We start from the raw sequence: 26,421 nt of genomic DNA, 5'->3' as shown, positions 1-26,421 counted from the left end.
GATGCTTTCACAAGGGCTGGAACAAAAACAAGCTAGAGTGTTTCCATGACAGAAACCAATAAAATGTTACTTTTGGCTACAAATAGGAAAACCAATAGTTACCACATGAAAAAAGAAGAAGGAAAGAGAATGGATGGAAAGAATGAATTCCAGGGTGCGGTTCACAAAGAATCACAGGATGTCTAAGCTGCAAACAGATAAAAATAAGAATAAAAACATTTATTCTGACCAGAGTACCTGATCCAGAGATAAAATTCAGCTGGATGGCATAGCAGAGATGCACGACACTGCAATAAAGCCCCTGGTTTTAATCTGTTCTTATCATTTGCTTCTGCCCCATTAGCTCCATTTATTGTTAACAGTCAGCATTCCAGAGTTATGAGCAACAGAAAGCTGTTTTTATGTGGTTGGTCACCCTCATGACACAGATTTTCTGGGAATAAAACTGATCCCCACTCAGATATAACTGCCAGCAAAGAGAGAGACTGGCTTTGACAGAGAATTAAGAATTATGGTAATACTTGATGTTTCTTTAAATGAGAAGAGCAAAGTATCTAATAAAGACTTGGAAGTGCAATAGATTGCCAGGGTTCCCTCCTTTTCAGCTCAGAGCTACGTCTTGCTGTGGCAGAATATAATCATGGTTCACAAAAATCTGCTCCATGTTGAAGAAAGATGTCTTAATTTAAGAAAGCAGACATAGTTATTTTTTTCTCTACATATGTATTTTCAATAGAAGCCATTTAAATGTAAAGATTTTCCTTGTGTCCAAGATGGTGACTTCTATTTCCATGAAACATTTATAGAAAATATCTTGAAGAACAATTTAAATTTTGATTCTGGATGTTTGTAAATGGAATAGAACCTGATAGGGAAGAGAGAATGAGTGTAAGAGTGTCATAAAAGAAAGAAGGAGAAGGATAAAAGAAGACTATGTCAAACACTTGAGCATGCACAAACCACATGGAGAACTTCAAGATTTCACACACAAAATTTTTTATTTAACTCTTGTTGCACAGTCTTGTTGAAACATATGGCAGTTCTGGGATACTGACATGGAAGGGACAGCTTGTTTAGGAGGCACTGACAAAGGGAAGGGAAGGAAGAGAGCTGCTGCCTTTTACAAGAACAAATATGCTTCAGAAAAATGTGCAAGAGAAATAGTCAAGAAGTGATGGTATAAAATGAAGTTAGTGGCAAAGATGCTGCAACGGGAAAGATCTCTTAGAATGTCCCTACAATTCTCTGCCCTCGAAAAGGGATGAAGATATTTCTAAGCAAAAGCTAAATGCATCCAGGTGAGCAGGTTTTGTGATTACTGGGGAACTTTTATTACAAGACAGCTTCTTATTTCAGAGAGTAGAGAGAGTTAACGGGACAGGGAGGAATAGCAGGGTGCAAAGCTACTTTAGTACTGATTTTGATTTCCTATTAAAACTGGAAAGTTATTTGGCTTGGAAGAAAACAGGAAGTGGTAGAACTATCCAGAGATAAGGAAAAAGTGAAATCAGGAGAGTAATTATGAGAAAAAGCAGATTTTAAAACCTGAAGAACTGATAGAATATTCTTGGGAAAACAATGTGCAAGTGAAAGAGGTTTGGAAACTTGTAGATCACTGAAACACACTGTGGCAAAGGCACACCAGAATCTCTTTTTTTCTAGCACTTTTCAAACATTTGTGTGTGTGGTTGTTAGCCTGGACCTATGTAGACAACTACAGGAAAGAAGATGACAAGGTAGAGCAGCTCCTGAAAATGGTTAGCCACATTTGGTTTTTTTTTCCCCACTAAATCTGAGTTATCATCTCTTCTGGGCAGACTTTATCAATCATGCTGTGAATGTGTAATTCTATAACAAAAGAAAGAATGTATGTGGCCAGGTACATAAAAACTCCACCAAATACCTGCAGTTTGGCAGGGAAAGCTGTTTGCTGCCAGGCAGAACCTTTGATCTTGCACTAAGACATGAACTAGTTTTCCCCAGTAAGTTGATTTATGTTAGATTCTCTGTCAGCAGATCAGAGACAAGTGTTGGGAATTGGATGAGTCAAGGTTAGGAGGTAAGCAACTTAGAGGCATGTCAATTCTGAAGGCAGGGAAGTTCAAATAAACAAGGTGGGCATTTGTGCTGATGAATAAGTAAGGTTGTAAAGAACTAAAAGCATAACAAATACATTTGAAATGGTAAAGAAAGAAAACCCAAAACTAAGGCGAATACCTTGCTCAGGGATACAGAGCAGCAAACAGCAGGATCCTCTTAAACAAATTCTTTAATCAGTTCATGTCTGGCAACCCACCCACTGCTTTTAGGCCATCCCTCCCCACTAGTCAAAAGATTGTCAAGCAAATGGTTACCAGCCATCTCTGTGCTTACTGGATCATAGTAGCACCTGCGTGCTACTGTAGGCATTGCCCTTGCACTAGTCAAGAAATGGTCAACTACAGCAGACTTAGATTGGTAGCTGTTTAATGGATTCCTTTAGGCAACAGAGCCATAACTGAAGCTCACAGGCAGATTAGCTTCAATCTTGTCATTTTAAGCACAAACAGCAATGAAGCTGCAATACAACAGATTTCATCTAAACCCAAACCAGCCAACACAGGCCACCAACTCACAGGCACTGGTGTCAGGAATGTGACATATAGTCATACTTGCCAGTGCTGCTGCTTGAGAATTCATGGAACAATTTCATTACTCCCAGATCCTACAAAAGTCCCAAAGTCAACAGCATACTCAAAGCACAGTGTCCATTTGGTCAATTTCCACTTCATTGCTAAGCTAGAGAAGCCTGCCTGCTTCAGAGCCGAAAAGCTGGAGTCTAGTTACACGTCTCTTCTAGTCATACAAATGCTTAGCAATCTTCTATCAGCAACTGTATATTTAGGATCTGAGTTGTCTTCCAGGAATATTGCTGATGACTGAACACTAAGGAGGAATTAAAGCTACAAAGGTCAGAATAGGCAGCAGTGAGTATGTGTAGGTGCTGGACAGAAAGCCATCCAGCTGTATGACAGTCACGTATCACATCAGCCAGCAGAAGAGTAGAAAGCACCCTATGAAGTGATATAAGATCTCTTAATAAATCTTTTGTGTTCATTACAAAAATATTTAAATGTCGCCAGTGTATTAACATTGAAAAACCCAACAACTGTACCTCCATTAATGACAACAAACGTCTCTAGTGAGTGTGATCTAAAAAATCTATACTTCTAAAGAATTTCTCCATTAAATTATTTCCTATCCCTTCTTCCTGCAGTGGAAGTCTATTCAAATCTGTTAGATGGGACTGATCACCTGGCTGCTTTCCAGCATGAGCACAAAGGTATTGTATGTAACAAGACCATCCAGTTTCATGTGTCTCTGAAAGGTCAGTAAAGCCTTCGAGAGGTCCCCTTTTTCCTTGTCCACCACCCTAAGTTGATTAGGACACTGCCTCCTCTTTTACTCTTTTTTCTGTGTAAAAGGAATCTTCATAGCTTTCAGTGCTCAGATTTATAAACCTCCCCCTTTGCTTGAAAGGTCCTACACAAGCTCTCACCTTAGTTACCCCTCAGTGATCCATTATCTTCCTCTACAACAAAAAAATTAATCTCCATGGTACAGCACCCTATATTTAGTCCTTTGTAAAAAGTAGACTTTACAAGACTGAGTCTTTCAAAGCAGTTTTGTCTTTTGTTAGGAAGTGTACAGTGCCTAGCATCATTATTCATTAAGGTATACAGACTCCAAAGGCATAAAAGCAAAATATAGCAAGAATATTGTGGCTTCTGTGACAACACCAGTGGAACCTAACTGTAACCACAGCAGAAATGGGAAATAGCAGTAGAATTGTTTGTTCAGCTCCTGCAGTTCTTGGGATTATTTTTTCTGGACAGAAAAGCATGTAACTGCTTGAGGAGTAAAACATGTAACTTCTTGAGGAATAAATCTAATGTTCTTACCTCCAAAACATCAGAGTTGCAGTCTGGGTGATATTCAACCTCAAATTCATGAATGGTCAATTGGATGCTGCTGCCAGGTGCTGTGTGAAGGTACCAGATGCATTCTTTGTTGTTTGGGTATCTGTTGGGGTAGCCAGGGCTGTGAAATGAACCAGAAGGGCCAGAGAGTTCTCCTCCACAACCTGACAAGACAACAAAGCAGCCCATCAGTGAAGGGCTCTGGAAAATCTCACCAACAGCTCTGCAAGGAGGACAGGCATTACCATCCATTTCATGCACAAATGTGTATAATGGCTATCACAGGGAACTGAAGTCTAGCAAGGAACTCAGAAATGGCAGGGTAGACCTGCAGGCACTTCCCATGCAGTGAGCACTTCGCCTCACGGTTTGGCATGTTTCTCACCATACCTCAGCATCTGCTTTGAAAGCTGAAGAAACTGAGGCTCAGAGAAAAAAAAGGAAAAAGAAAAAAAGACTTTTTTTTTTGTTTGTTATTGGCCTCTAGCTTAGCTTAGCTCTAGAAAGCTGAACCAGATCCTTCCTTAACTGCTCCTGACCTCAACTAATACACAAACTAAGTTATCGGGGGGGGGGGGGGCTTCCTATTGTTGTAAAAATGACATTTCCCACTGCTTTAGAAATCATAAAATGAAAGACAATGCAATTTCCCTCAACCCATGGAGTGTGATCATAAGCTGCCAAGTCACAATGGATAGACTGGCTTTCTGACATTTGGTAGATTTAATGTTCTTTTTATTCAATTGTAACTGCGCAATTGTAGGCCATGGCATGTTTGAAAAGTTAAGTATTTTCTTTTCAGATAAGAAATTATTGCCCTAAACTCACTCCTCAGCCCCTTGGTGATTAAGTCCTTGAATATTATGAGCTAGATTTAAAAAATTAAAATATGCAAACCAATGGATTAAATGCAGGCCCTGATTTGACAGCACAAAGCAGCTGAACACCTGAGACTGCAGTTTTGGCACTGTCTTATGGAGATGTGGCACTGTTGTCCTTTGCTTGAATTTGAGGGAAGATGCTCTGCCTGACCCCATCCCTAGGTGCAGGTGTTAACAGGGTGTGAAGGACAACAGCCCTTCCCAGTGTAGGGCAAATTTAGATCAGCTGCATTCATGGTGAAACCTCACCTTTAGAGAAGCCAGTAGGGTGGATCTATATCTGTCACATGCAGAAAACAAGGGAATTGTGGATCTGATCTGCTTTTATGTGTGTGTCGTGCTGCCTTACAGCAACATTTTTTTTCTCCTCTCTACATTACAAGCCCCCAAGTGCTTCATTTAGGGACTAGCTAATCTTTTGCTTACACAGCTTTTATGGGGTCACTCGAGCATTGTAAGTAAGGCCCACACTCCATCAATCTCTTTGGTTTCATCTCCAGAGGGAAGGTTCTGTCACATAGCAAAAAAGCCCCATCTTAAAACTTAAAACCATCTAATAAACCATGAGCTCTCTATTCCCAGAAGCAAATACTGCCTCTGGGTATGTCAGAAGTGATAAATAGCATCCATATCAGAACTTTAAGTTACAGAAGATATTTTACAACATAAACCAAATGAACTGCCCTTCTCACCTGCTCAGCTAACCCCTGCTCAACTAATCCACACAGATGTGTGAAACTCCCCTAATCTCTATTAAGTCTATGCATAATTTGAGCAAGATATTTTTGGCCATTGCTCTGCTTAACACTTTTTTTTTCTTCAGGAAGCTATAAATCAACATCTTAAATTAAATGCAGGTACTTCCCTCAGCACTTTCTGTGACAAACTTGTGGTTATGGAAAAGTGACTGCTCATCCCCAGATGCATTTGTCATCATATCTACCATGGGGTCTTTCAGCTCCTCGCTGGAAACTTAAGTTTGGCTTTGCCTGGCTTTGCCTAGGACTTCTAGGACTGCATAATTCAAATCTATGAGAGGAAAGAGCAGCAGCCCTGCAAGGGAGCAAAGCAATAAGCTATTTTAAACTAAATCAGTGTCATCTAAATACAGATGTGAGGAAAAGTCCAGCCATGCCAGCAAGGTAACACAGATCTCTTATCACCCAGTACTCATGGAAAAACACCTTTTAAACACAAGAATTCCCACAGTTGAACAATAGTTAGCTATAACCCAGGAAAACCTTTACATAACCGATGTTGACCTCACAGATGAATTGGTACAGGCTCAGCTCCTCTCCCTTTTTCCCCACCTTGCTGCACAAGATGCTCCATAACCCTGAGGAGGCCTCCATAACTCTCAATCAAGAAATAAAAGAAGCTTTTAAGTGTATTTGAAACCAATCCTGCATTCAGTCCCTCTGGAGAGAGAAACAGAAAAAGGTAGTACACTTCCTTCCTTGAGGCCTGCCAGCACCACTGGGTAAATGTTAAACTCCTAAAACTTTGATATCCATGAACATTTCAGCAGAGAGACAGAGAGGAAGAAAGCTTCAGTGTCACCCACCACCCCGTTTTTTTCCCCAGTGCCATCAGAAGATGGCCCAAGTTTCCTCCAAAGAAACCAGGTCATTGGGTTTTTATAACTGGAGAAAAAAAAAGGTGTCAGCAGGGGGAGAGCCTTAGAGCTGAATTTGCAGGGGGACTTAACTCCCTTTCCTTTCTCTCAGCAGCAGGAATGACACGGCTGCTGAGGACAGACCTCAGGAGGGGAAAGCAGCCTCACCAGCTTGGGAAACAGAACAATTTCTCAACAGACTTGATGGCTGGGGTCCTGAGGGGGTGGGAAGGGGAAGGCAGGGGAGTTTCAGCAGGCAAGAGCAAAGCCAGTTGTTATTTATCTCAGCCTGAAGAAAGCTGGGAACATTTTAAACTAAACAGGCAGTTATGACTCAGCTTTTCCTACTAAGAATTTCCTGATGGCCACAAAGACATGGTTTTTATTTAAACCCCAAATGGCTCAGATGAGTGGAAAGCTTGTGTACTGTGTTTTGAGGCACAGACCTTACTTTCTGTGCAACCTTTGCAGGTAGCATTCAGATCACTTACGCTCCCTCTCCAGAGTGGTTTATATTTTCTCTGAGCTCAATCAATATTCTCTGGATGGGGCATGTGAAGCATATGAATAAGAATGTCAAGCTGTCTTTAGTGTGCTGTTCCTTTTCTTCCAACTCTAAATGTTCCCAGAAAAAGCTTTTGTTACAAGAGAATTGATTCTTCTTAAGTGCTCCAGTAAATTGGAAATAAAGCTTAGATCTCTGTGATTCAGTTCTTATAATGAATGTGCTGAACTCATATTGCCAATCATTTTTTAATTGTTTGCAAACAAATCAAAATTCCTTGAGTTTATGCCCAAGTATTCACTATTAACAGGTAAAAAAAGGACTCACTGATCTTTGCAAATACGTGAACTTCACACCTGAACTATATTGAGTGACCTACATATACAAGCAGAAACCTCCATATCAAAGCAGAAACATAATATCTGAAGTTTCTGCCCAACTGGCACAAAGTCTATACATTACGTTCCTGCTCTTATATGGATGAGGTAGGAATCAGTTCCATTGTACATTTTTTAAAATACAGATACTAAATGATTTTAATAAAATATTTACAAGGATACTTCAGAGATTAAAACAAATGTTCCTGCCTTTAAACTCAGTTACAATAGAAACACTTGTTGAAATGCTTACAAACGTTATGTGAAAGGTTTCCAGGCTTAGAATGGAAAATAAATAAATAAATGAAAGGAATTGCCCAGGAATGTCATCTCAAAATGAGAAACAAACGTCTATTAACCAACACTGCAGCCTGCCTTTCAGTTCCCGGAACATTGCTATTCACAAACGTTTTGCCTTGAATATTTTAAAAAGGAGAATTTAGAATTGATCCCTCATTTATTCAGTGTATTCCCCATTTTCATTACCCACAAAATTCTTGTGGCATTATGTGTTTCTGTGATTGGATCACAGATACAAGCCACAAAGGAAAACTACACTGCAGGTATTTTTTATACTGTTTGTACATTACCTATGAAGACAGATCCCCTGTCTTAAGATGTTTATTCTAGGCTTTGAAATCTGCCTTGGTAGATACTTAAAATAGTTAGAAAATACAGCAAAAAAATAACATTCATATGAATGGTGTTCAGTCTGAAGACGTAGAAGTAGATGCAGATGCCTGTTTATTTATATACATACACGAATATACGTATGGATTTTGCATTTAAAGGGAAGACTTCAAGGAGAAATGCCAGTGCCGGTTTTCTGAAGCATGGATTTGCATGTACGATATTCTTTTCCTATTCTTTGAGCAAGAAATACATTTTGATTTAACCTGCAATGTAATTTCCCTACAAAAGTAGCCTTCCTGCTTTATTAAGATTTTGAAATTGGACAAGTTTTAATGGAAATGTAAACTTCTCAGCTAATTAAACTTCTTCCATCTCTGACATCACCATTAAATGACTACAAGCCTTCTGCTAATGTTTACATTTGCCTGCAAACATCAGATTACAATTTGCTTCTATTCAACTAAATGGGATTTGTGCTGTTCATGACAATAAAGTAAAAACTATTTGACCTTTAGAGGTAAATAAAAATGCAGAAGCAGAACATATAAATTGCTGCATGACTTCAGGTCTCACTGAAACAATAGTGGATACCCTGAAACCATTCTGTTCCTAGTGAAACACCTTTCTTTAAAAGTTTTTCTCAGCACAGGAATACACCGTCTTGCTTTATGTGCACAGACAGACCGACAGCTGCATTGCCGAAAAGCTTCTCGCAGCAGAGCTGCATGTGGCATATGCTCAGTTTGTGCAGTCATTTTGGAAACTTCAGCCCTGCAGTTAAACTGAGGGGAAAAAAAAGGAGGGGAAATACTCTTTTAGTAGTGTAAAGGTCCCAGAATTCCCTTGAAAAATACTTGAAACAGCTACCTGACATGGTGTTAGTTGCTAGGAAATCGGACAACAAACAGAAAGCTCAGGAAACATGTATTTGGTGACTTTGCTTTCCTCTGGATGAAACTCTAAGTAGTCATTGAAAATTGTGCAAGGGATGATTTATAGATCTTTCCATATTACTTACTGCCTGTCTGGTTAGCAGATGGTGTTCATTAACCAAAGAAGAATCTCTATTCTCATAAATAATTATCGCTGAATAGAGAAGTGGAAACCTCTATTATTTGCAAGGTTTTAAGATTTATTCAGGGGTATGTTTTAGCCACATGCTAGAAAAATCCCCTCCATAAAGTTTAAAGTTAAGTGGCATTGCTCCTGTAAAATCAGAGTTAGGGAAATAAAAGGATTCAGAGTTCCATTTGTTGTGCTCATGGTAAAATATTTCAGTAAATGTTAACTGACTCTAGCTGGAAAGAGCATGTAGTATGAATACTTGCCTGTACTACACTCATACTTGCATGAAGTATAACTTCAATTCAATTATAAAGTTTTTTTCTCTCCTGAGTAGGTTTAGTTCATAGAATACTACCCACTGGAACAACCGGGATTATTTTTGTGGTGAGGGTTTATGCAAGGGAGTAAAACTTCAAGTGAGAATTTCTTCTGTTTGGTTTTTTAATTCCTTCTGATTTGTTAATCACTTCTGTAGCTTTGGTTATTGTTTTATCAGCTTCCTGAACCCTGGTATTTTCTTCAGCGTGTTCCAATCTGAATTCAGTAGGATTGATAATAAGTAAAGATAGACTGCTGGGGCCCAGAGACATAAAGGCGAATTGAGGCATTTAAATGGGAGCTGAATCCTCTAAGATAGACAGTAAATGACCAGAGCTCCCATATCAGCTGCCAGTGTTCAGTGTTAAAAAAAAACATAAACCCAAAACATTTTCTAACACTTATTGAACTGTTCAGCAACAAGCATTTTAAGAACATTTTTGCCTCTATTCTTATATATTATTTTGGAGGGGTGGGAGAAGTTCCAGTTTGTGGAAGAAACAGAAATGAATTAATTCTTATCTCTCACAGAGAACATGTCCATGATTTTACTACCCAGACTGCAATACAAAAAGCTAGCTCCGAACAGGGTAGCATCCACAACTCAACTGCTCAGGACTTCAAAAGTTCAGACGTTGTGCTTCCTTAGACTTAATGTGTCAGAAAGGCACTGAAAAGGAATAGTCACTTCAAAAAAATGAAAAAATGGCAATTTCTCAAAGGCTGACCAAAAAATCAACAATACAGCTATGATTCAGGCTTAGAAAATCTGGGAGTCAGCCCCCTCATTGACCTGCAATGCTATATTCTCTCCAGCAATCCTAACGGATGCCTGGCAAATGTCTCCTGTGAATGACTTCTGCATCCTAATCTAATCTTTGTTTCTGTTGTGCTTCTCTGCAGAACTAAGAAACTATTTCACACTTCACCTGACACACAAACTGAAAACCCCCGTCTTTCGTTGCTGTATGCCTTTTAACAATTTTCATCTTCTGAAAATACAGACCCAGATTAATGTAAACTTCTCATGAATAAAGTGGCTTTCTCCATACCCTGTCCACCTAACATTTCCTAAGGAAATACAGCAGGAAGAACATTATGGTGAACAAAAGGAACAATACAATACTTTGGGACTATGTAATTCATTTCTCAATAGTTTGCTTTGCTTCTTTTTTAGAGGGGGAATTAATATGTCACAAAATAGGATAGTGGGTGCAAATTCTGACTAGGTTGAGAAGAGCCGATTAAATTTATAAGCTCTACTGATAATCAAGAGCCAAATGAGTAAGCTTCCAGTGACATGCAGATGTATATATATAAAGCAGTCAGCTCCCACACACACATTGCTTAATAAGGTAAGTGATGGGTCTAGGAAATATGTGTCTTCTCAGATAGTGGCAGTTGTCACTGGTGTAACTTTGCACTGAGAGACCTTTGTCCTTTTGGCCTCTGGAGTTTTTTATTTATTTTTTTGAAGGGAAGCAATTCACTTGGTGTGCCGCCTTCTGCAGCATCCAGACCATTACCAAGAGTCTGTTCTTTCTCAAAGGGCCAATATATGCCCCAAAATACATTTGCCTATATTAAGCTTCTTAATAAACAGCAGAAGTGTAATGGGCACCTTGCAGATTCTAGCTTTCCTCTGGTGAATAATCCTACTGAGGCCTTGGCTGCAGAAGAAAATATTAGTGATTTAGCCAAACCACAGCCCCATCAATGAAAGTCCTTCACCTCAGATGAACAGTGTTATTTCAGAACCACGACCATGGTTAAGCTGAATCCTATACACTACAACTTTCTATCCAATTTAAATTATATAGGACACTTTAAGCATAAATAACAGCATTTTCCCAAAATCAGTTACTAATTCTATTTTTGGGAAAGCCTAAAGACTGGATTTCCTTCAGCAACCCAGATCAGCAACTCAGCAACTGAAAAATAGTGGCTCAGCAACTGGAAAGATCAGATGGAAATATTTCAAATCAAAACCCTTCACATTTGTGTCATGTGTGGCAGGAAGGGCTCCTCACATTAGTTATCAATGAAGTAAGCTTTTGGCTTTTTTTAATCAGCCTGTAACTACAAGCAGAGCTGCCAGAAAGAGTGTCTGAAGTTAACATAATATCAGGCACACAGTGGCAAATGTAAGTGCTGCTCTCTTTTATCATGAAAGCATGTGAATATCCTTGGTATACATCTCAGAGATGCTTCACCACTGCCAGCATATGGACAGCCTAAAAAATAGTTCACAGCAGCTTGAACTCTAGAGCGCACATTTGTCACTTGAGCAGAAGTAAAAGCTCTTCTATCAGCAATATTTATAGCCTTGCTATTTTCTTGTCAGGTGAGATGTTACCAGATCCAGTTTTAGATTCTCTTAGGTATGTGCCTAAGAAATACCCAACTCAAAGGCTGCATCTCCTGATGAGTTCCCCTAGACAAGGAGACTTTTTCCAGTGAGGGCTTTTTTTTTTATGTGTGTATTTGAAAGATTTTCAGAAGGGAGAAGCAAATATAGCACCCTTACCACAGGAAAATATCTAATTTTATGCAGGGTAGGGCAATGGTATGTACCCAGACAATGCAGTCATCAAGGGCAAGAGGAATACCTATCTGCACATTACACAGACTGACAAGAAAAGGAGGTGCGTGCAATGAACAAAGACAACTGTAGTCAGCTCTGGAAGAACTTGCACTTATATTACAAGCTGCAGGGAGTCGCAGCTGTGACGTTCAGAGCCAGCAATGACATTCCCTAGGAGCCAGGCCTATCTGAACCCACAGATAATTGCTCTGCTGCTTAGACATAGCCCTGGATTAGCAGCCTGAGTCCTGTGCAGGGTCAGGCCACAGTTTACAGTCCAGCAGTTAGCAGAGGTGCAGTGCTGTCTGACAGAGAAGTGAATATGTCAGTGCAGAAAAAGAGTACAGGGGGGTGGTAGAGGGCTGGGGAGAACTGGAAATGTTTAGAAGGGGACGTGGGGGGAAAGCACAAGGGAGCTTACCACGCAGGCAGATTCTGGAAAGCTTTGGAAGCTTCAGAAAAGCGAGTCAGCCCAGCACCATGGCTACTGTATGGAGCTGATGTCATCTGGCTGTGCATAAAAGCCTCCACTTTTTCTTCTTTTGTGCAGTCCCAGAATGACATCACCTCGAAGCACAAGAATGTACCTTTGTGCTGCAGCACTTCCCCTGCTGGCTCCTGCCACACATCTCACTCCTCCCTCGTATGTCCCTCCTTTGCCCAGAAATGCTCCTTGACCTCTGCTGAATGCAAAACACCCCTGTCTAGCCAAAGAGAGCCCTTTGGGAGCCCCAAAATGCCAGCAGTCTGTGGTAGCATGGAGGAGCTCCTATTCAAACAACATACAGCATGCCATACACCTCGGCAACCCACAGTGGGGCCTCTGCAGCTGATTTCAGCTGCTTTACAATGCTGCCAAAGCTGAATGGTGTGAACTGATTAGGCAGACAGGGCAACTGTGGCAATTTAATTATTTTCAAGGTTGGATCCTATTTGATGGGATGTACAATGGCACACGATTTAATCTTGTTACAGCCCAATATTGCTGTTAAATAAGCAGAGTGAAAAAGTTGCATTTGTAGCCTCACTTATGTAGAAACTGAAAACATAGTTTGCAATTGTACAGTCATTAACAGATTTGTTTGTAATTAGCACGCATGCTTGCCTATTTAATAAGGCCCACGATGGTCTTTGTGACATGCAAGAACAAGAGAAAAACACCCAAGGCCCTTGCCAGTGTTATTTCATGCAGAGAAGAGGGGTGAGGGGCAGCTGGAAGTGAATGCACTACCCAAGAGAACAAGCACCACTAAATAAAACTGAAGAGAAGCCTGCACAGAAAACACAAGTCTATAGGAATGGGGCAAACTGAGGGCTCAGTGTTTCCCATTAGAAAGCCTGTGTCACCCATGGTTCCCCTATAATAGCACATATCTCCTGTTCTGCACTAAAATTCTGCAGATGCCTACTTCTGCAAATGAAAGTATATTTCACTTACAGCTTTCAGTCCCTTATGAGGTGATGCTGAAGGTGTGCATGTGCAGAAACATCCACTGGGAAAGTATGTCAGGAATTATGAGGAAATGCAATGTTTTTAGAGCTGTAGTGGGTTATTTCTACTTAGATGGCATAGGATGGCATAAGCTGTGACTCCATTACACAAACAGGGAAGAAGGAAACATATCTTCCCAGAGGAAACCTGGCTAACTTACCATTAACATTCCACAGCATTTGGAACCCACTTCTAGCATTCAGTCCATCTGAATAAAACTCCACATGAAGGCTGGTCCCTGTAGTGCTCCCTGCCAGAGGAAGAGATTGTCCACAAAAAGTGCCTCTCAGGTTGGATTGTAGATCAGGCCCATCATAGAGCTGAAATGAAGCAAAAAATATCTGAGTAAGTAAACAGCAGCTCTCAGTTCTTAATGTCTTGTATAGGATGTCAAAGAAAAAGCAGTGAGACTTCTCACACTGGCCCCCTTTGCACAGCAATATGAACTCTGGGGAGCATGGAGAGATTTGTAGGAAATAATGAGCAAATATAATTGCAATATGTCTTTAAACCTGGCTGCACACTGTGTCCGGTAGGAAGGTTTTGCTGTTTCTGTTTTGGTATGTATTGGGTGTTGTTGGGGAAGAAGATAAAGGGCAAATGGCAATGAACTGAAATAGAAAGAAAAAGAGGATGTCACCAGCCTGATTTGACCATGCACTGAGCCTGATAGTGCCTCCAAACCCCTTGGTGACAGCTCTGCTTACATCTCCATTTCTTTAAGACTGCATTCAGGTGATTTCAGGACTGACTGAGCTTGTGATAGAGAAAACCAAGCAGTCAGCATCACCAGGGCCTCCCAAAGCAGTGACAAACTGAAACCCAAAACCAAAGTAAAGCCTCAAAAACCACAAGGCAAACTTCATGTGTTTATTTATTATTTCTTGGCCTTATCCTTCTTTGGACTGAGCCATGCTTTCTGAACTTTTGTTCTTAGAAACACTTTGTTTGATCACCTAATCATATTCTATGTGATGGTATTTTGACAGTGTGTTGGCAGCCTGAAAATCTTTCTGTTCCCCAAAAACAGGCAAGAAACTCCCCATCCCACACTTAAAACATCATGATCTAAAAAACCCCAACAAAACAACAAGAAAGCCCCCCAAAATGCTAAGGAAATATTCCCAAGTATTGACTAAGTATTCCTTAGTGTTCCTAGTATATGACTTCTGAAGCTAGTAATATATTCACATTTAAATTAAATACATGTTTTGATGGGGTGATAGTGAATACTTAAAGCTTTTTATGCCTCTTTACATTAGTTGTTTCGAAACTGGTTTAAAGGGTTTTTCAAATTATAATTTTGTGACTTTGCCCAAATCCAGTAAATCACACTGAATCCACATCAATGTTCCTCACCAAATATCCCACTGTTCAGTGTCATTTTTCAGGGGTGAGGAATACAGTTTTTGCAAAGCTGGTAAAAATTAGACATTCAAGCTAAATTGCCTTTGACTTATGATATCAGATTGCTAGCTGTTTGTAAAGGTAGTTCTTTAATGATATCAGATTTCTAGCTGTTATAAAGTTAGAAGTTCTTTATTATGTCATAGAATCATAGAATAGTTAAGATTGGAAAGGACGTTAAGATCATCTGGTTCCAACCCCCCTGCCATGGGCAGGGACACCACACACTATGCCATGTCACCCAAGGCTTTGTCCTTGGAATGTCAGCTTCCAATGGAATTGTCAATTCCAATGGGACATCAACTTCCATTACTACGATTCTTAAAATTTAGTGAAACAACAACCTTTGTGTCTTTTTTATCACTTTGCCACAGTTCATCCAACTTTCTGTCTCACAGATCACATCTTCCTAACACAAATTACCAGCACAAATGCTGTGTCTGAACATTCTCATTGGGATTTTTTAGCATGCTTCCTTTCAGAATTTCAACAACAACTTTTCTTTTGTTCTGAAGCCATCACCGTAAAGTTCTCTCCATGCAAAGAATCAAAACTACAATCTCTAGAGAAATAGCTAAGGTTTACTTAGCTTTGCTCTCCATTCAAATCTCTTGTCCAGATATCTCTGGTTCCACTAAGAATTCTCTTACACTCAACACCTGTAGTATAGAAGTATGATGTTACAGGAAATAATGATTAACCATGCTAGCTACTAAATTTTGCATGTTTTCTAGCAGACCCACATATGGGAATGAGTAATTAAACTCTCATCTTTTCTGTTTGAGATCCTGGTCTTGCAGAACCTTCAGAAATCATCTTGTTGATTTCAGACATAGTTGGGGGCAAGAAATCTACACAAATGGCTTCAAATCCTCAAGCAGACAGTCTAGTTTGAATATCTTTTTGGAAAAAAAAGATGAACAGCCAGAAGTTAGGGGCAAATTGCAGAAATATTTCATGGTCTATTTTATGGCTGGTGACTATGAATCTTTAAGGTTTTCAATCCTCTAATACAACCAAAGGCTCAGAGCACGAGAAGTGTATTGAAACTTGAGAACTATCACTCCTTTTGGTATGTTTTCTCTTGGGGAAACTGGAAAAGCTTCAAAGTTTCTGATTACAGACACACTGCTGAGTTCTTGCAAAGCTCTGATCAGATGTATTTCATAATAGATATGAAATTGTCATAAAGAATAGATGTTAAGAAGTTGAACATCCACCTGTATTCTTTCCAAATATAATGCTTGAAGGACCACCTGACAGATAGATGAGCTGATCCATGCCCAACATTACAGTTATGACCTTCCTCCAAGCCAGGCTGAGAGCTTTACACATTCTTTTATGGCTGAAGTTCAGCAAAATTAAATCAAGTCAGATCCAATTATATTTTTTAATAATACTTCCTTTGACAGCTTTGTGGTATATACTACTCATATTTCTGTGGCTTCAAGCCATGGAAACCTTACACAAAAAAAATATGAATGGTGAAGGATGAATCAATGTGGAGACCATGAATCTGTGCTCTAAATAGAAGTATTTTTACTGTGTTAAGACTCATATTCAACGATCAGCCATTAGCTTTAGTGATGACAAATTAAACCATTCTAAAGAACTATGGACTAATTCATACCCAGAAACCTTCAAATCCAAACAAAAGAAACCCCAACTTTCATGAGTCTCCTGCAACTTTGATTCATCAAGGGAATGTTATATTTATCTAAGACTGCAAATGTCACATTTCTATGTAATTTCCCCTTGAAACAGTCCATCAGTTTTGCAAGACACAAAGAGTGGTTACCATGGCAATCCCTTCATGCGGTGCTGCCCCGTGGGTCTGGGTTCAGAGCAGAGCTTCACAGGAAATTTGAGTGCCTGGCCAGCTGCAACTCATTGAGGGAGGCAGAACCGCGACCACTAGAATTACTGTGGTGTTTTTCGAGCTGTCTTTCATTTCTAAATGAAGGGAGCAGCTGTGTGTTTTCACGGGGCATTCTGAACTTCTCAAACCACATTCTGCTCTCACACAAATTCAGGCAAGTGAAACTGAAGCTGAACGCAGATCTCACGAGACACAGTTTCTCTTCTGATCTCTGAGATAATGTTTCTCGTCTAAGTGCATGCTTTGTCATCTGTGCTATCCTAAACTGCTGCAAATCAAGGAAGGATTCTTCCCCAGGCTATATGAGGCAAGGTACTCCCTTGGACTGAGCAAAACAATTGTATTTTGGAACAATTTATTAGCCACTCCAGTCCTATAAGACTCTAGAAACCGAGGACTGGGCTCCCTCCCAGCTCCTCACTGCGAAGAAGGCGTTTGCTCCCATTCTGCATAGATATTTGTTTCGTAATTTATTTATTTGTTCAGACCTTTTGGCCTCCATCAGAAAATCCAAGGGCTTCGTAATCATTTTGGCAGACAATCTAACAGACAAACTATGCGAGCAGCTGCAGCACATGATCAGATCCTTAGACTCCTCTCTAACTGAACCAATTACCCATCAGCATTCAGAGACCTCCTTTTCATCAGGCTGCAGCCCGGCACCAGGCCCAGGCAGGGATGTGGTACATTCAGATGAATTATTAGGCATGGGCTCAATAATTGTTACAAGAAACTCCTTATCAGGCTGCCTAGGAGCAAGAGTATAGGCTGACGCAGAAGGTCAGAAGGGGAGGTACTATCTCTCTAAGGGATGAATCAAGCTGTGGGACTGCCCTGCAGCAAAGCAGCAGCTGAAGAACATCTGCTGTACATTGGAGTGTGGCTGAAACAGCAGGGCTAGCCAAGGCTGCAGCAAGGGCTTGCCTTGGGCAGCAATCCCAGAGGAGACACCATGGTCACCAGTATTACATTTTGGCTCTTCTGACTCTTCAGCCTGGAAATATGCCACTGACACCAGTAATGACGCTCTGGAGGCCACAGCTTCTCACCTCTCTTAGGAGGAGAAAAGCAAAGCAGCATGACCTGTGCCACAGAGAAGTTCATTGCTAGAACTGGAGCAAGGGCTCAAGGGCTGAGCATCTGGAAAACTGGGTTTCTGCTGTGTGGAAAGAAATCACTCTCAGACAAATGGAAGGAAAGAAACTTTGAATGTGTTCCATTTGGGCATACTTGAAACAGGGCCATTTTTCTAGCTGAGCACCTTGTCAAGCTTATTCTTTCTTGCAAAGTGAGAATGGCAGGAGCCTTCCAGGTAGTAGAATCATAGAATAGTTAGGGTTGGAAGGACTCTGTCTGTTCAGTTTTCCTGTCAGGAAACTGATTTTATTTTTTATTTTTTTTTTAATTTCCTAAGCAAGGTTTCAATTTTCTCCTGGAGAACTTTATTTCAATGAAAATGAGTTGGTTTTCATCAGGAAAATCACTACAGAGGAAAAAAACACAGCCTAACCTGCTCTGGGAAGAAAGCTGCTTACATACATTAGCAAGGCATAACATATACACTGGATTCAGAGATTATGGGATCTTCAAAGACAAACTTTCAGTATAATATGGGAGGAACATCCATTCTATAAATACTGACATTTCTCATTGTATTGTACTGTACACAAATCACTATATAATTATGTGTAATTATATCGACAATTGCCTCAATTTGAGTCTTAGAACAAATTATTTGCAGTCTGAAAGCCTTTTTACAGGGACCAGCAGCAACAGGGACCAACCCAACCCTGGGCTCTATTTGCAAAACTCAGGAAAGGAGGTTGTGCCTGGATCGGTCCAGCATAGCTGAGACTGTCCCACCCATTGCTGGAGCCTGTAGGACATCCTCGAAGGGCTGTTCTGACACACACAAGTACCTCTTTCCTCTAACGGAAAGTGGGAAACCTGATATGGGATTGTTTTGATTGATCTAAGCTCTAGAGGCAGTGATTACCAGTATCTGAGCAGTTCTTCCTGAATGGGTCAGGTTTTGGAAAGGAAATTTTTATGTCATTACAAGAAATATGTTACAAGAACACAAAAATTAAGCAAAACCCAGACAATGCAATCATCATACAAATAACAGTATGCACTCCAAAGTGAGATCACCATTAACCATTACAGCAAGAATTAACACAAAAATAAACCATTTCTAAGCAACACATTTCCTTCTAGAAGAACTAGAATGCAAGCTTAGAAACCTGCAGGTCTGTCAGCCAGAGGAAAAAAGCCCAACAAACAAACCAAAACTCCAGGATGTGGCACATTACACTAGCTTAGCACCACAGAGACATAGTCTTCATAGAAACAAAAGCAGCTTAAGAGTCTGACTGACTTACTCTCTGGAACCTTGTTCTGTCTGCACAAACAGGAGAATACAATAAGATTATGTCTGTGCATCTGTGATGAGAAGTATTTGCAATTGCCACTAGTAAAAAGCACTCCTTAAGAACTCAGTCTAAATAATGCTTTAATATGCTTACTTAAATATGTTTATGCCATAGATGACCTTTGATAAAACTCCTTGCTCTGACCACTGTACACAACTTCCTTGCTCCACACAATGACATACTTTCACTATGCAACCATTTGATTCCATAGTACAATGGAGTTTGATATCATGCATCACTACACATAAGCACACTAGTTATTCTCACTGGGATTTATCTAACATATGGTAATACATAAACGTCTAGTTTTCTAATAGTAAGAGTTGCATCTGAGTCTGTGTTTTGGCTCATAACCTGAGCCTGAAATACTCAGAGCCATTTGAAAGTTTTAAGCAATGCTGATTTCCACACTGGACTGCAGTGATATTTTTTTAATGAATTTTTCATCTCCTACATTACCATTCAATACCTGCTCAAAGAAAACAAGAAGTTCTAACTACAGGCAAATCTGCTCATTGCTGTCTTTTTAGGGAAGGCTTACTTCTGAAAATGATATAAAAATAATAATTTTCTTTTGCAAGGCTCTAGGTTTATTATAACAATGAAAGAAATGCAGGGATGTACCTTTGGGTGAAATCTTACAATTGTTTTTGACATAGGAGTAGGGAACAAGTACTGGTTAAGAAAGGAATGCCTAGGAGACATCCACCTCGTTTGTCAAATCCAAGACCTGTGCTCAAAACCTTATTTGTTGAACATGATATTTTAAATCCTGAAGCCTACAGAGGGAGAGCACCTGCACCTAACTGCCATGCTGTCTGGATAGAGAAGGTCTCAGCCACCTGCAATGGGGCAGTCCTGGAGTCTCCTGCATGCATGCCAGGCAGAGCAGGCTGAGTCGAAAGCACGGCAGTCCAGTGCAGGAGTGCATCCAAAAAAACTGCTTCTCTGCTAACCACTTTGGGTCCTTTGACCTCAAATCATGGCTACATTGCCTGGAGCAAACGCAGGCTGTGCCCAGTCTTTCTGTTCCTGACCCTGTGCCTCCCTGAGATGAAGGCAGAGGTTTTGTGTCAAGGCCAGCATCTAAATCATCCCTGAAGTGTCTTTCCTGCTTTTGCTGACGAAGGGGCTGCCTGGGGATCCACAACTTTGTGGCAATGAGAACACACCTGCCTTGTCACAAGGCTGTGGCTATTTTGATAGAGTGCCTGCTTTCATCAACACCTCAGAAGCTCAGGTGGTTCCTCTGCAGTAAGAAGCCACTCGTGATGAAGGGAGCAGGACTGCTTTTCAGCTTGGGACAGTAATGTTTCCAAACTTACTCTTTAGCAGAAAGCTGCTACTGTGGGAAAAGCTCCTTACAAAAAGACGGAGCTGTGCCTATGGACACAGCAGTCAGGAGCAATGGAGAAGGTGCTCATGGTCTGAAAAGGCTAGGGAGGTCTGAGTAGTTTGCAGTGCTGCTGACTTAGGTGCAGGGCTGAGTGCTACTCCTCACATGCTTCGCCAGCCCAGATGAGATGAACTGCTGGAGCAAACAACTCACACTGACACCACCAGAGGCCAGATAGGTCAGGATCCAATCTGGGAATCCCCTCGTGTGAGGGAACTTGCATCATGCATAACCATGGCAAGTAGGGAACGCTAAAGCTTAGTTTGGCAAAAGAAGATGGGAGAAAAGGGGAATATTCCTGCCTCCCAGGCTTTCAGAAAATTATGGGAACATGGGGAGAGGAAGGAAAAGACCTTCCTTAAAATTACATGTGGTTTTTTTCTGAGTCATCTGGGTGCTTCCTTTTGATGAGGAGAAGCTTTGACCAATTCAGATTGGGTTTCTCCAGCCACTATGTAATTTTGTATTGTGACGCATGGGCTGAATGGGATAAGCCACTTCATCGTACAGACAGGCTTTCCAGCAGAATTTGGAATACAGAAGAAAAACAGAGGGGAGAAGAATCCAGCTGCAACTTAAATGAGTCTTTTCCCCAACAAGTGCCATTCACACTACCATCATATGGTAGTATTTCAGTCACTTCATTGTACAGTGCTTTTTCCTGACGGTACAAGTAAAGTCACATTGCTCTGAGCTGGCAGGGTGTGGAAAATGCTGAGTCCATGAAGGTCTGACTCACTTCATATGTGTAATAGCAAAGTCTGTGCTGCCTTCACTCGTGTTTCTTGTCATCTGAGGTTTATGTAGGCAACATGCAACCCTTTCATCGCAGACAAATTTAGCTGTCTTGAGGGGCAGGACTTCTTGTGTGCAATTGTAAGCCTGCTTTAAGTAAACTTTCAAAGAGCAAAGCCAAAGTGTACTTTGATTCTGTCAATGCAGGCAACTGGGGAAACAAAAATCTGAGGCTTGAGCCAGTCTTGTCTAGGGTGGGTAGCTTTTTGGATCAACACTTTCCTTCTGAGCATCCAAATGTCTTACTGAAATCAGTGTAACAGCTAAGATTTCCTTGCGTACCAATGGTGACGCTGGCCAAGAAACCCAAGAACTGTCACTTTTATCCTTACAGTCTTACACTGAAGAGCTTCTTTTGGAGGCCTAGAAAACCCTGAAGGAATTCAGAGATAAATTGGCATCCTGCCAGCTTGCATGGTAATAGGTTAATGGATATGACTGCAGTCTGGCCGGCAGGCTGTAATTTGATGTCGGACTGCAGAACCTGGACGGGTATATTTAATATATCATCTGCTTCCCCAGGGTGATGGACTACCAGTGACGTTTTGTAAATCAATGCATGGCCACAAGCAAAGTTATACTCTGTGCTTGGAGAATTCCTGCAGCAATTTCAAAAGACACACTCATAAATAATAAGTAATAATGTTAACCTCCTAATATGATTTAAACACATTTACTAATTACAAGTACAAAAGGGAGTAAAACTAGAAACAGGGTAAGCTTTATTTTTCCCTATGATCAGCTAATAAAAAAAGAGTATGACCAGCTGAGTGCAAGCAACAGCTATCTAATGCAGTATTCCCAGATGGAGAAAAAGGATATTATGGCACATCCCTGGAATGCTACTGTGGTTTAAAAAGGGAAAAAAAAAAAAAAAGGACATATCCTGTTACCACCAGAAGGAAATTAAACAGTTCTCAGGAGCAGATGCCATATTAATCACTGTACTCATATGATAATATTCCACATATATTGGTGCAATAGTATTTTAACCACTCTGAACCTAATTGCTGAAAGAGTCTGGACCGCTTAAGTACACTGGCAGCAAGCAAGCAAGGAAGTACTTTATTCCAAAGAGGAACTCAGTCTTGCCCTGCAGCAGAAGGGAGGCTACTGTTATCAGGCAGCTGTTTGCCCCCGTAAGATGTTCTTTTGCATGAACCCAATGACCATTTCATCCTTGCCACTAGATTAATGTGCAGCCCAGACAGAAGGGGGGAGACTCAGAGAGCTCTAAAACTTATCTTGCTGTGTGACACAAGTTTACTATCTGCTTATCAGGCTGGTGGCGTCATGCAAAAGGCTGGCCAAGGTCTTCCTTGTTAAAAGCAGATGCTTCTTCCTTGTATTTATTAAAAGCAGAAGCTAAACAGACTGGACTTCAAGGGACAGTTGAACTTTGTGAGCAGAAGAACATAAAGGGAGATTGTCACTGAAGGACAGAAAGATCTAGTGGGTTTCAAATTATATTTCTCTTGGATATGAAAGGAGTAAATTCCAGTCTTACTGCAAGATTCTTATCTTCGGGGCAATAACATGACATTTTTACTTATAAAAAAGCTTTGCCTCTGTGGAGATTATGTTCTGTCATACTAAATAAGAAGCTAATTCATCATTAAAGATGGGGAGTTAAATATATGCTTGTTCAGCTAACAACCTGTGAATGTAGAGGAAGGAATGGCATTTTTATGTCATTGTCTGCAGTATTTCACTTGCTACAGCCTGATGACTCCTCTAGAAAGACTAATGTTAGGTTATTAAGCCAAGACAGCACACAATATAAAGACCATCCAATCTAATTGCAGTTAGTGCCGCATCACTGGGAAACAGTCTGCTATTTGGTATGCCTTGTACTATCTCATTGCCACTTCTGTACGTCTTTATCAGAAGCAATTCATCTCATATTCTTGAAACTTTGTTGTAAAACTCCTTCCAGAATGTCACACATCCTGTGAGCATTACTAGCAATGAGACATCTTCTGACAGGCCATGAAACACTGTATGCTGCTCATTTGTTGAGAAAGTCCTCATATGATATTCATGCTGGAGACTGACATTATAAAAAACCCAGTTTTGCCTCCCTCCCACAGTGCCCCTTCTCAGTTCCTGGCATTTATGCACAGGGGAAGAAAATTATCACCAAGTCAGAAGTAAAGGGCATTTCCCTTCCTACCTGACACAGATATAAACAGTTGTACATGCTGAAGCAGTAGAGATGCCTGTCCTGCTCAGGTCAAACTGAGAGTAACTCAAGGTTCTCTGAAGAGAAGGAATGCTGCTCACTATGAGTAATACCAGGCAGCTGCTACAAACAGCAGTCTGGCTCACAAGAAGCATCCCATGATCAAAGGACAAAAGGAAATAGGTAGCACAATGCATAGCTGACTTCTCATTGTACAGCTGTGATTGCATTTCAGTCTGGGACAGCACTCACTGTACTGGCATTTACTTGTACTCTTCAGACATCTGACCATCTTTTTCCTCATGCTATATCTGAAACAGTTATTTGCTCTAAGTGATGATAGTATCTTTGATAACTGACAACCATCAGGAATACTTGTGTGTAGAAAAAGGTTTCGGTTTTGTCACTATTCTACATGTTTAATTTCTGACTCATATGCAGACCAAGCCGGGGAGCAAATAGCAAATTAAGATATTCTGTGTATATCAGACTGAATTAGTCATGAGACAAAATGCTGCTCTTGAATATTAGATGTGTTCTTGGGTCAGAAGTATAAGTAAGTCATAATCAAACTCAAAGCTGAAGAACAAGCCCTTTTCCAGTATGGAGACTGGGATCAAACCCTGCAAGACCAGCAGGCGAAGACCAGCTGGATTTAGAAATGCAGCTTGCCCAGTCTAGCTCACCCCACCCCAGCAAGCACCATGATTTCCTCCTTCAGAATTCAGAAAGACCTCAAAATTTTGAGTCATTTGCAGTGCCATAATAGTATGTCCACATGCATTAAATCTGTTTCTCCCACTTTGCCTTTTTTGTTGTTTTTTTTTTTTTCCCAGCTGCCATACCCTCCCTGCTCAGGCGCGTCAGCTCTGTGCCATAACACCCCTGCAACATTTAATCTCCATCACATACCCCTTTCCCTTACTCCCTCTACCACCACAACTGTGATAATCACCTTATCCCACCTAACAGCTAATTCATGTCCTTGCCATACCCAACCTTCCAGCAAGTAGCAGCAAATATTGTCACCAAGCCTGCCATCTGCTAGCTGCCATGGAACACTTCAGGCTGCTACTGTCAGGGCTGTCACAGAGCTAAGGAGACAAGGAGAGTGTTGCTGCCTGCTGCAAGGGGCTGAGGTGGGAGAGCTGCTGCCACCAAACCCAGAAGGGGCACCTAAAAGTTCCTGGGGAAAAAGAGCACCCAATCAGCACCAGTGCCCACTCTGGTTTGTGAGTGCAGATACACGGAAACTGTCTGAGCAGCAGCTCCCCATTGCCTCCAAGAAGGGTGCTGGCACATGGTCCACTCACCACCCATTTGGACTGCAGTGAACAGGATTATACCTCTATTTTCCCAGTGTTATACTCAGCCAGGGAATCAGAGCTTTCCCCTTTTAGGCCTCTTTGCAATAAAAGAATCTCAAAGCTAGTATGTAGCACAAAATAAATTTCTTAGCTGAAGAGCTATTAGTTGGTTTGGGTGGTTTTTTTTTTATTAACCTTTTTTCCAATTTTCAGGGTTTCAGACAGACAAGTCCCAAGTATCTGCAGTCCGCTTAGAAAGTGAACTGCACACTTGTTCCAGCTGATTCCCCCTTTCCCCTACACCACAGAGCACTCAGATCCTTGCCAACATGCTCCCCTTATGCAAGACACAGGGTGTGAGTAAACACTATTCAATTCCCTGGCTGCTTCAACTTTGTTCTCTTTTTTACACTATGGCACATATTTGGGCAGCATGCAACAACCAAATGAGAACATCTTTTCCAAGTGGTATTTCTTATTGGTATTTGGAGAAACATTTGTAAGTAATGTCACATGAATTGCAAATTAAAACCTCCTTAACACACTTCCATGACTGTTTTCATCTTGCATTTTCCTCTTTATACCCTCTTTGAGTCTGTATTTTCTTCGACTGGAAACACTGAAAATATAAAAGAGTGCAAGTACTTTTGTGCTCCCTGTCTCCTCACTCGGTCTGTTCTTTTAAATGCTTTGGATGGGGTCTTGCCTCTGGCACTATTCCTTCAGCCTTGACTTATGTCTAGAATAGCGTCTTCTGGCAAGTCTCTTGCTCCTCACTGGCTGGCTACTGTGTGCAGGGCTCCTACTTTTCATGGATCAAGGGCTTAGGCATCTTGAGACTAGCACTGGCCTCTCCACTTGGCTCCAGTATTTCCTTTTCAATTTCCTCACAGAAATGAACCAGGGTTTAATAGTTTTCAACACAGTGCTCCCTTGTTTATTTTCTTCACATGTCTATTCTCTTTTTCCATTCCTGACCACAAAGAGAAGAAAGCTGGAAGAGCACCACTTTTGCCAGTTTATTACCAGTTTGTGAAATCTGGCATAGTAAGGAGGTAGAGGGAGCAAGGGAAGACATCTAGAGGGAATAGATTAGCCCTTCACCAGGCCTGTTGGTTGACCTTCTGCAAGATCCCAGTACGAGTAAGCATCCCCAGAAATGTGGGCATAATTCCTTAGCCCTCTCTTTGGCTGTAAGTAGTCTCCTCTAACATTTCTCTAAGTATCAAATCCTCTTGTGCAAAACCTAAGTAGAGCACAGGGGCTAAGTGCTGCCATCCTGTACATGGGTGAGATCTGAAGAATGGATTATTTCAGCAAAATAGCAAATTTGTGGGCAGAAGATTATAATCCTCAATAGAGTAGTGGTCAGAGCCACAAGTAGTGTACTCTACTTTCCACAGTACAAAGTAAAAAACTGAGAGAAAATCTCTTTTCAGTTGCCCTAGAAATAAAGTTTTTGAGGAAATGAAAATAAAGGGTATTTGGCTAAATTTTTTTCATTCTGTTTGTGGGTAAATGCAATTTCTTTCAGTTCCTTTAAAGAAGCAGATAAATTATGAAAGGGAATATACGAACAGGAGTCAAAGCAATC

The 26,421-nt window shown here is 40.8% G+C and overlaps 1 protein-coding gene across 1 annotated transcript in view; it reads right to left on the bottom strand.

Moving 5' to 3' along the window:
• CUBN (cubilin) overlaps positions 1-26,421 on the bottom strand; it is a 143,557-nt gene that overhangs the window by 74,269 nt on the left and 42,867 nt on the right. The window contains exons 28-29 of the mRNA XM_005152954.2: positions 13,590-13,749; positions 3,942-4,123 (exon numbers count right to left, since the gene is read on the bottom strand). Of these exons, the coding sequence (XP_005153011.2) occupies positions 3,942-4,123; positions 13,590-13,749 (342 nt within the window). The remainder of the gene's footprint in view (positions 1-3,941; positions 4,124-13,589; positions 13,750-26,421) is intronic.

The sequence above is a fragment of the Melopsittacus undulatus genome, chromosome 1 (genome assembly GCF_012275295.1).
Source record: "Melopsittacus undulatus isolate bMelUnd1 chromosome 1, bMelUnd1.mat.Z, whole genome shotgun sequence".
NCBI classification, from domain to species: domain Eukaryota; kingdom Metazoa; phylum Chordata; class Aves; order Psittaciformes; family Psittaculidae; genus Melopsittacus; species Melopsittacus undulatus.
Note: the sequence above shows the minus strand (reverse complement) of the source record. Positions and strands in the feature narration are given on the sequence as shown.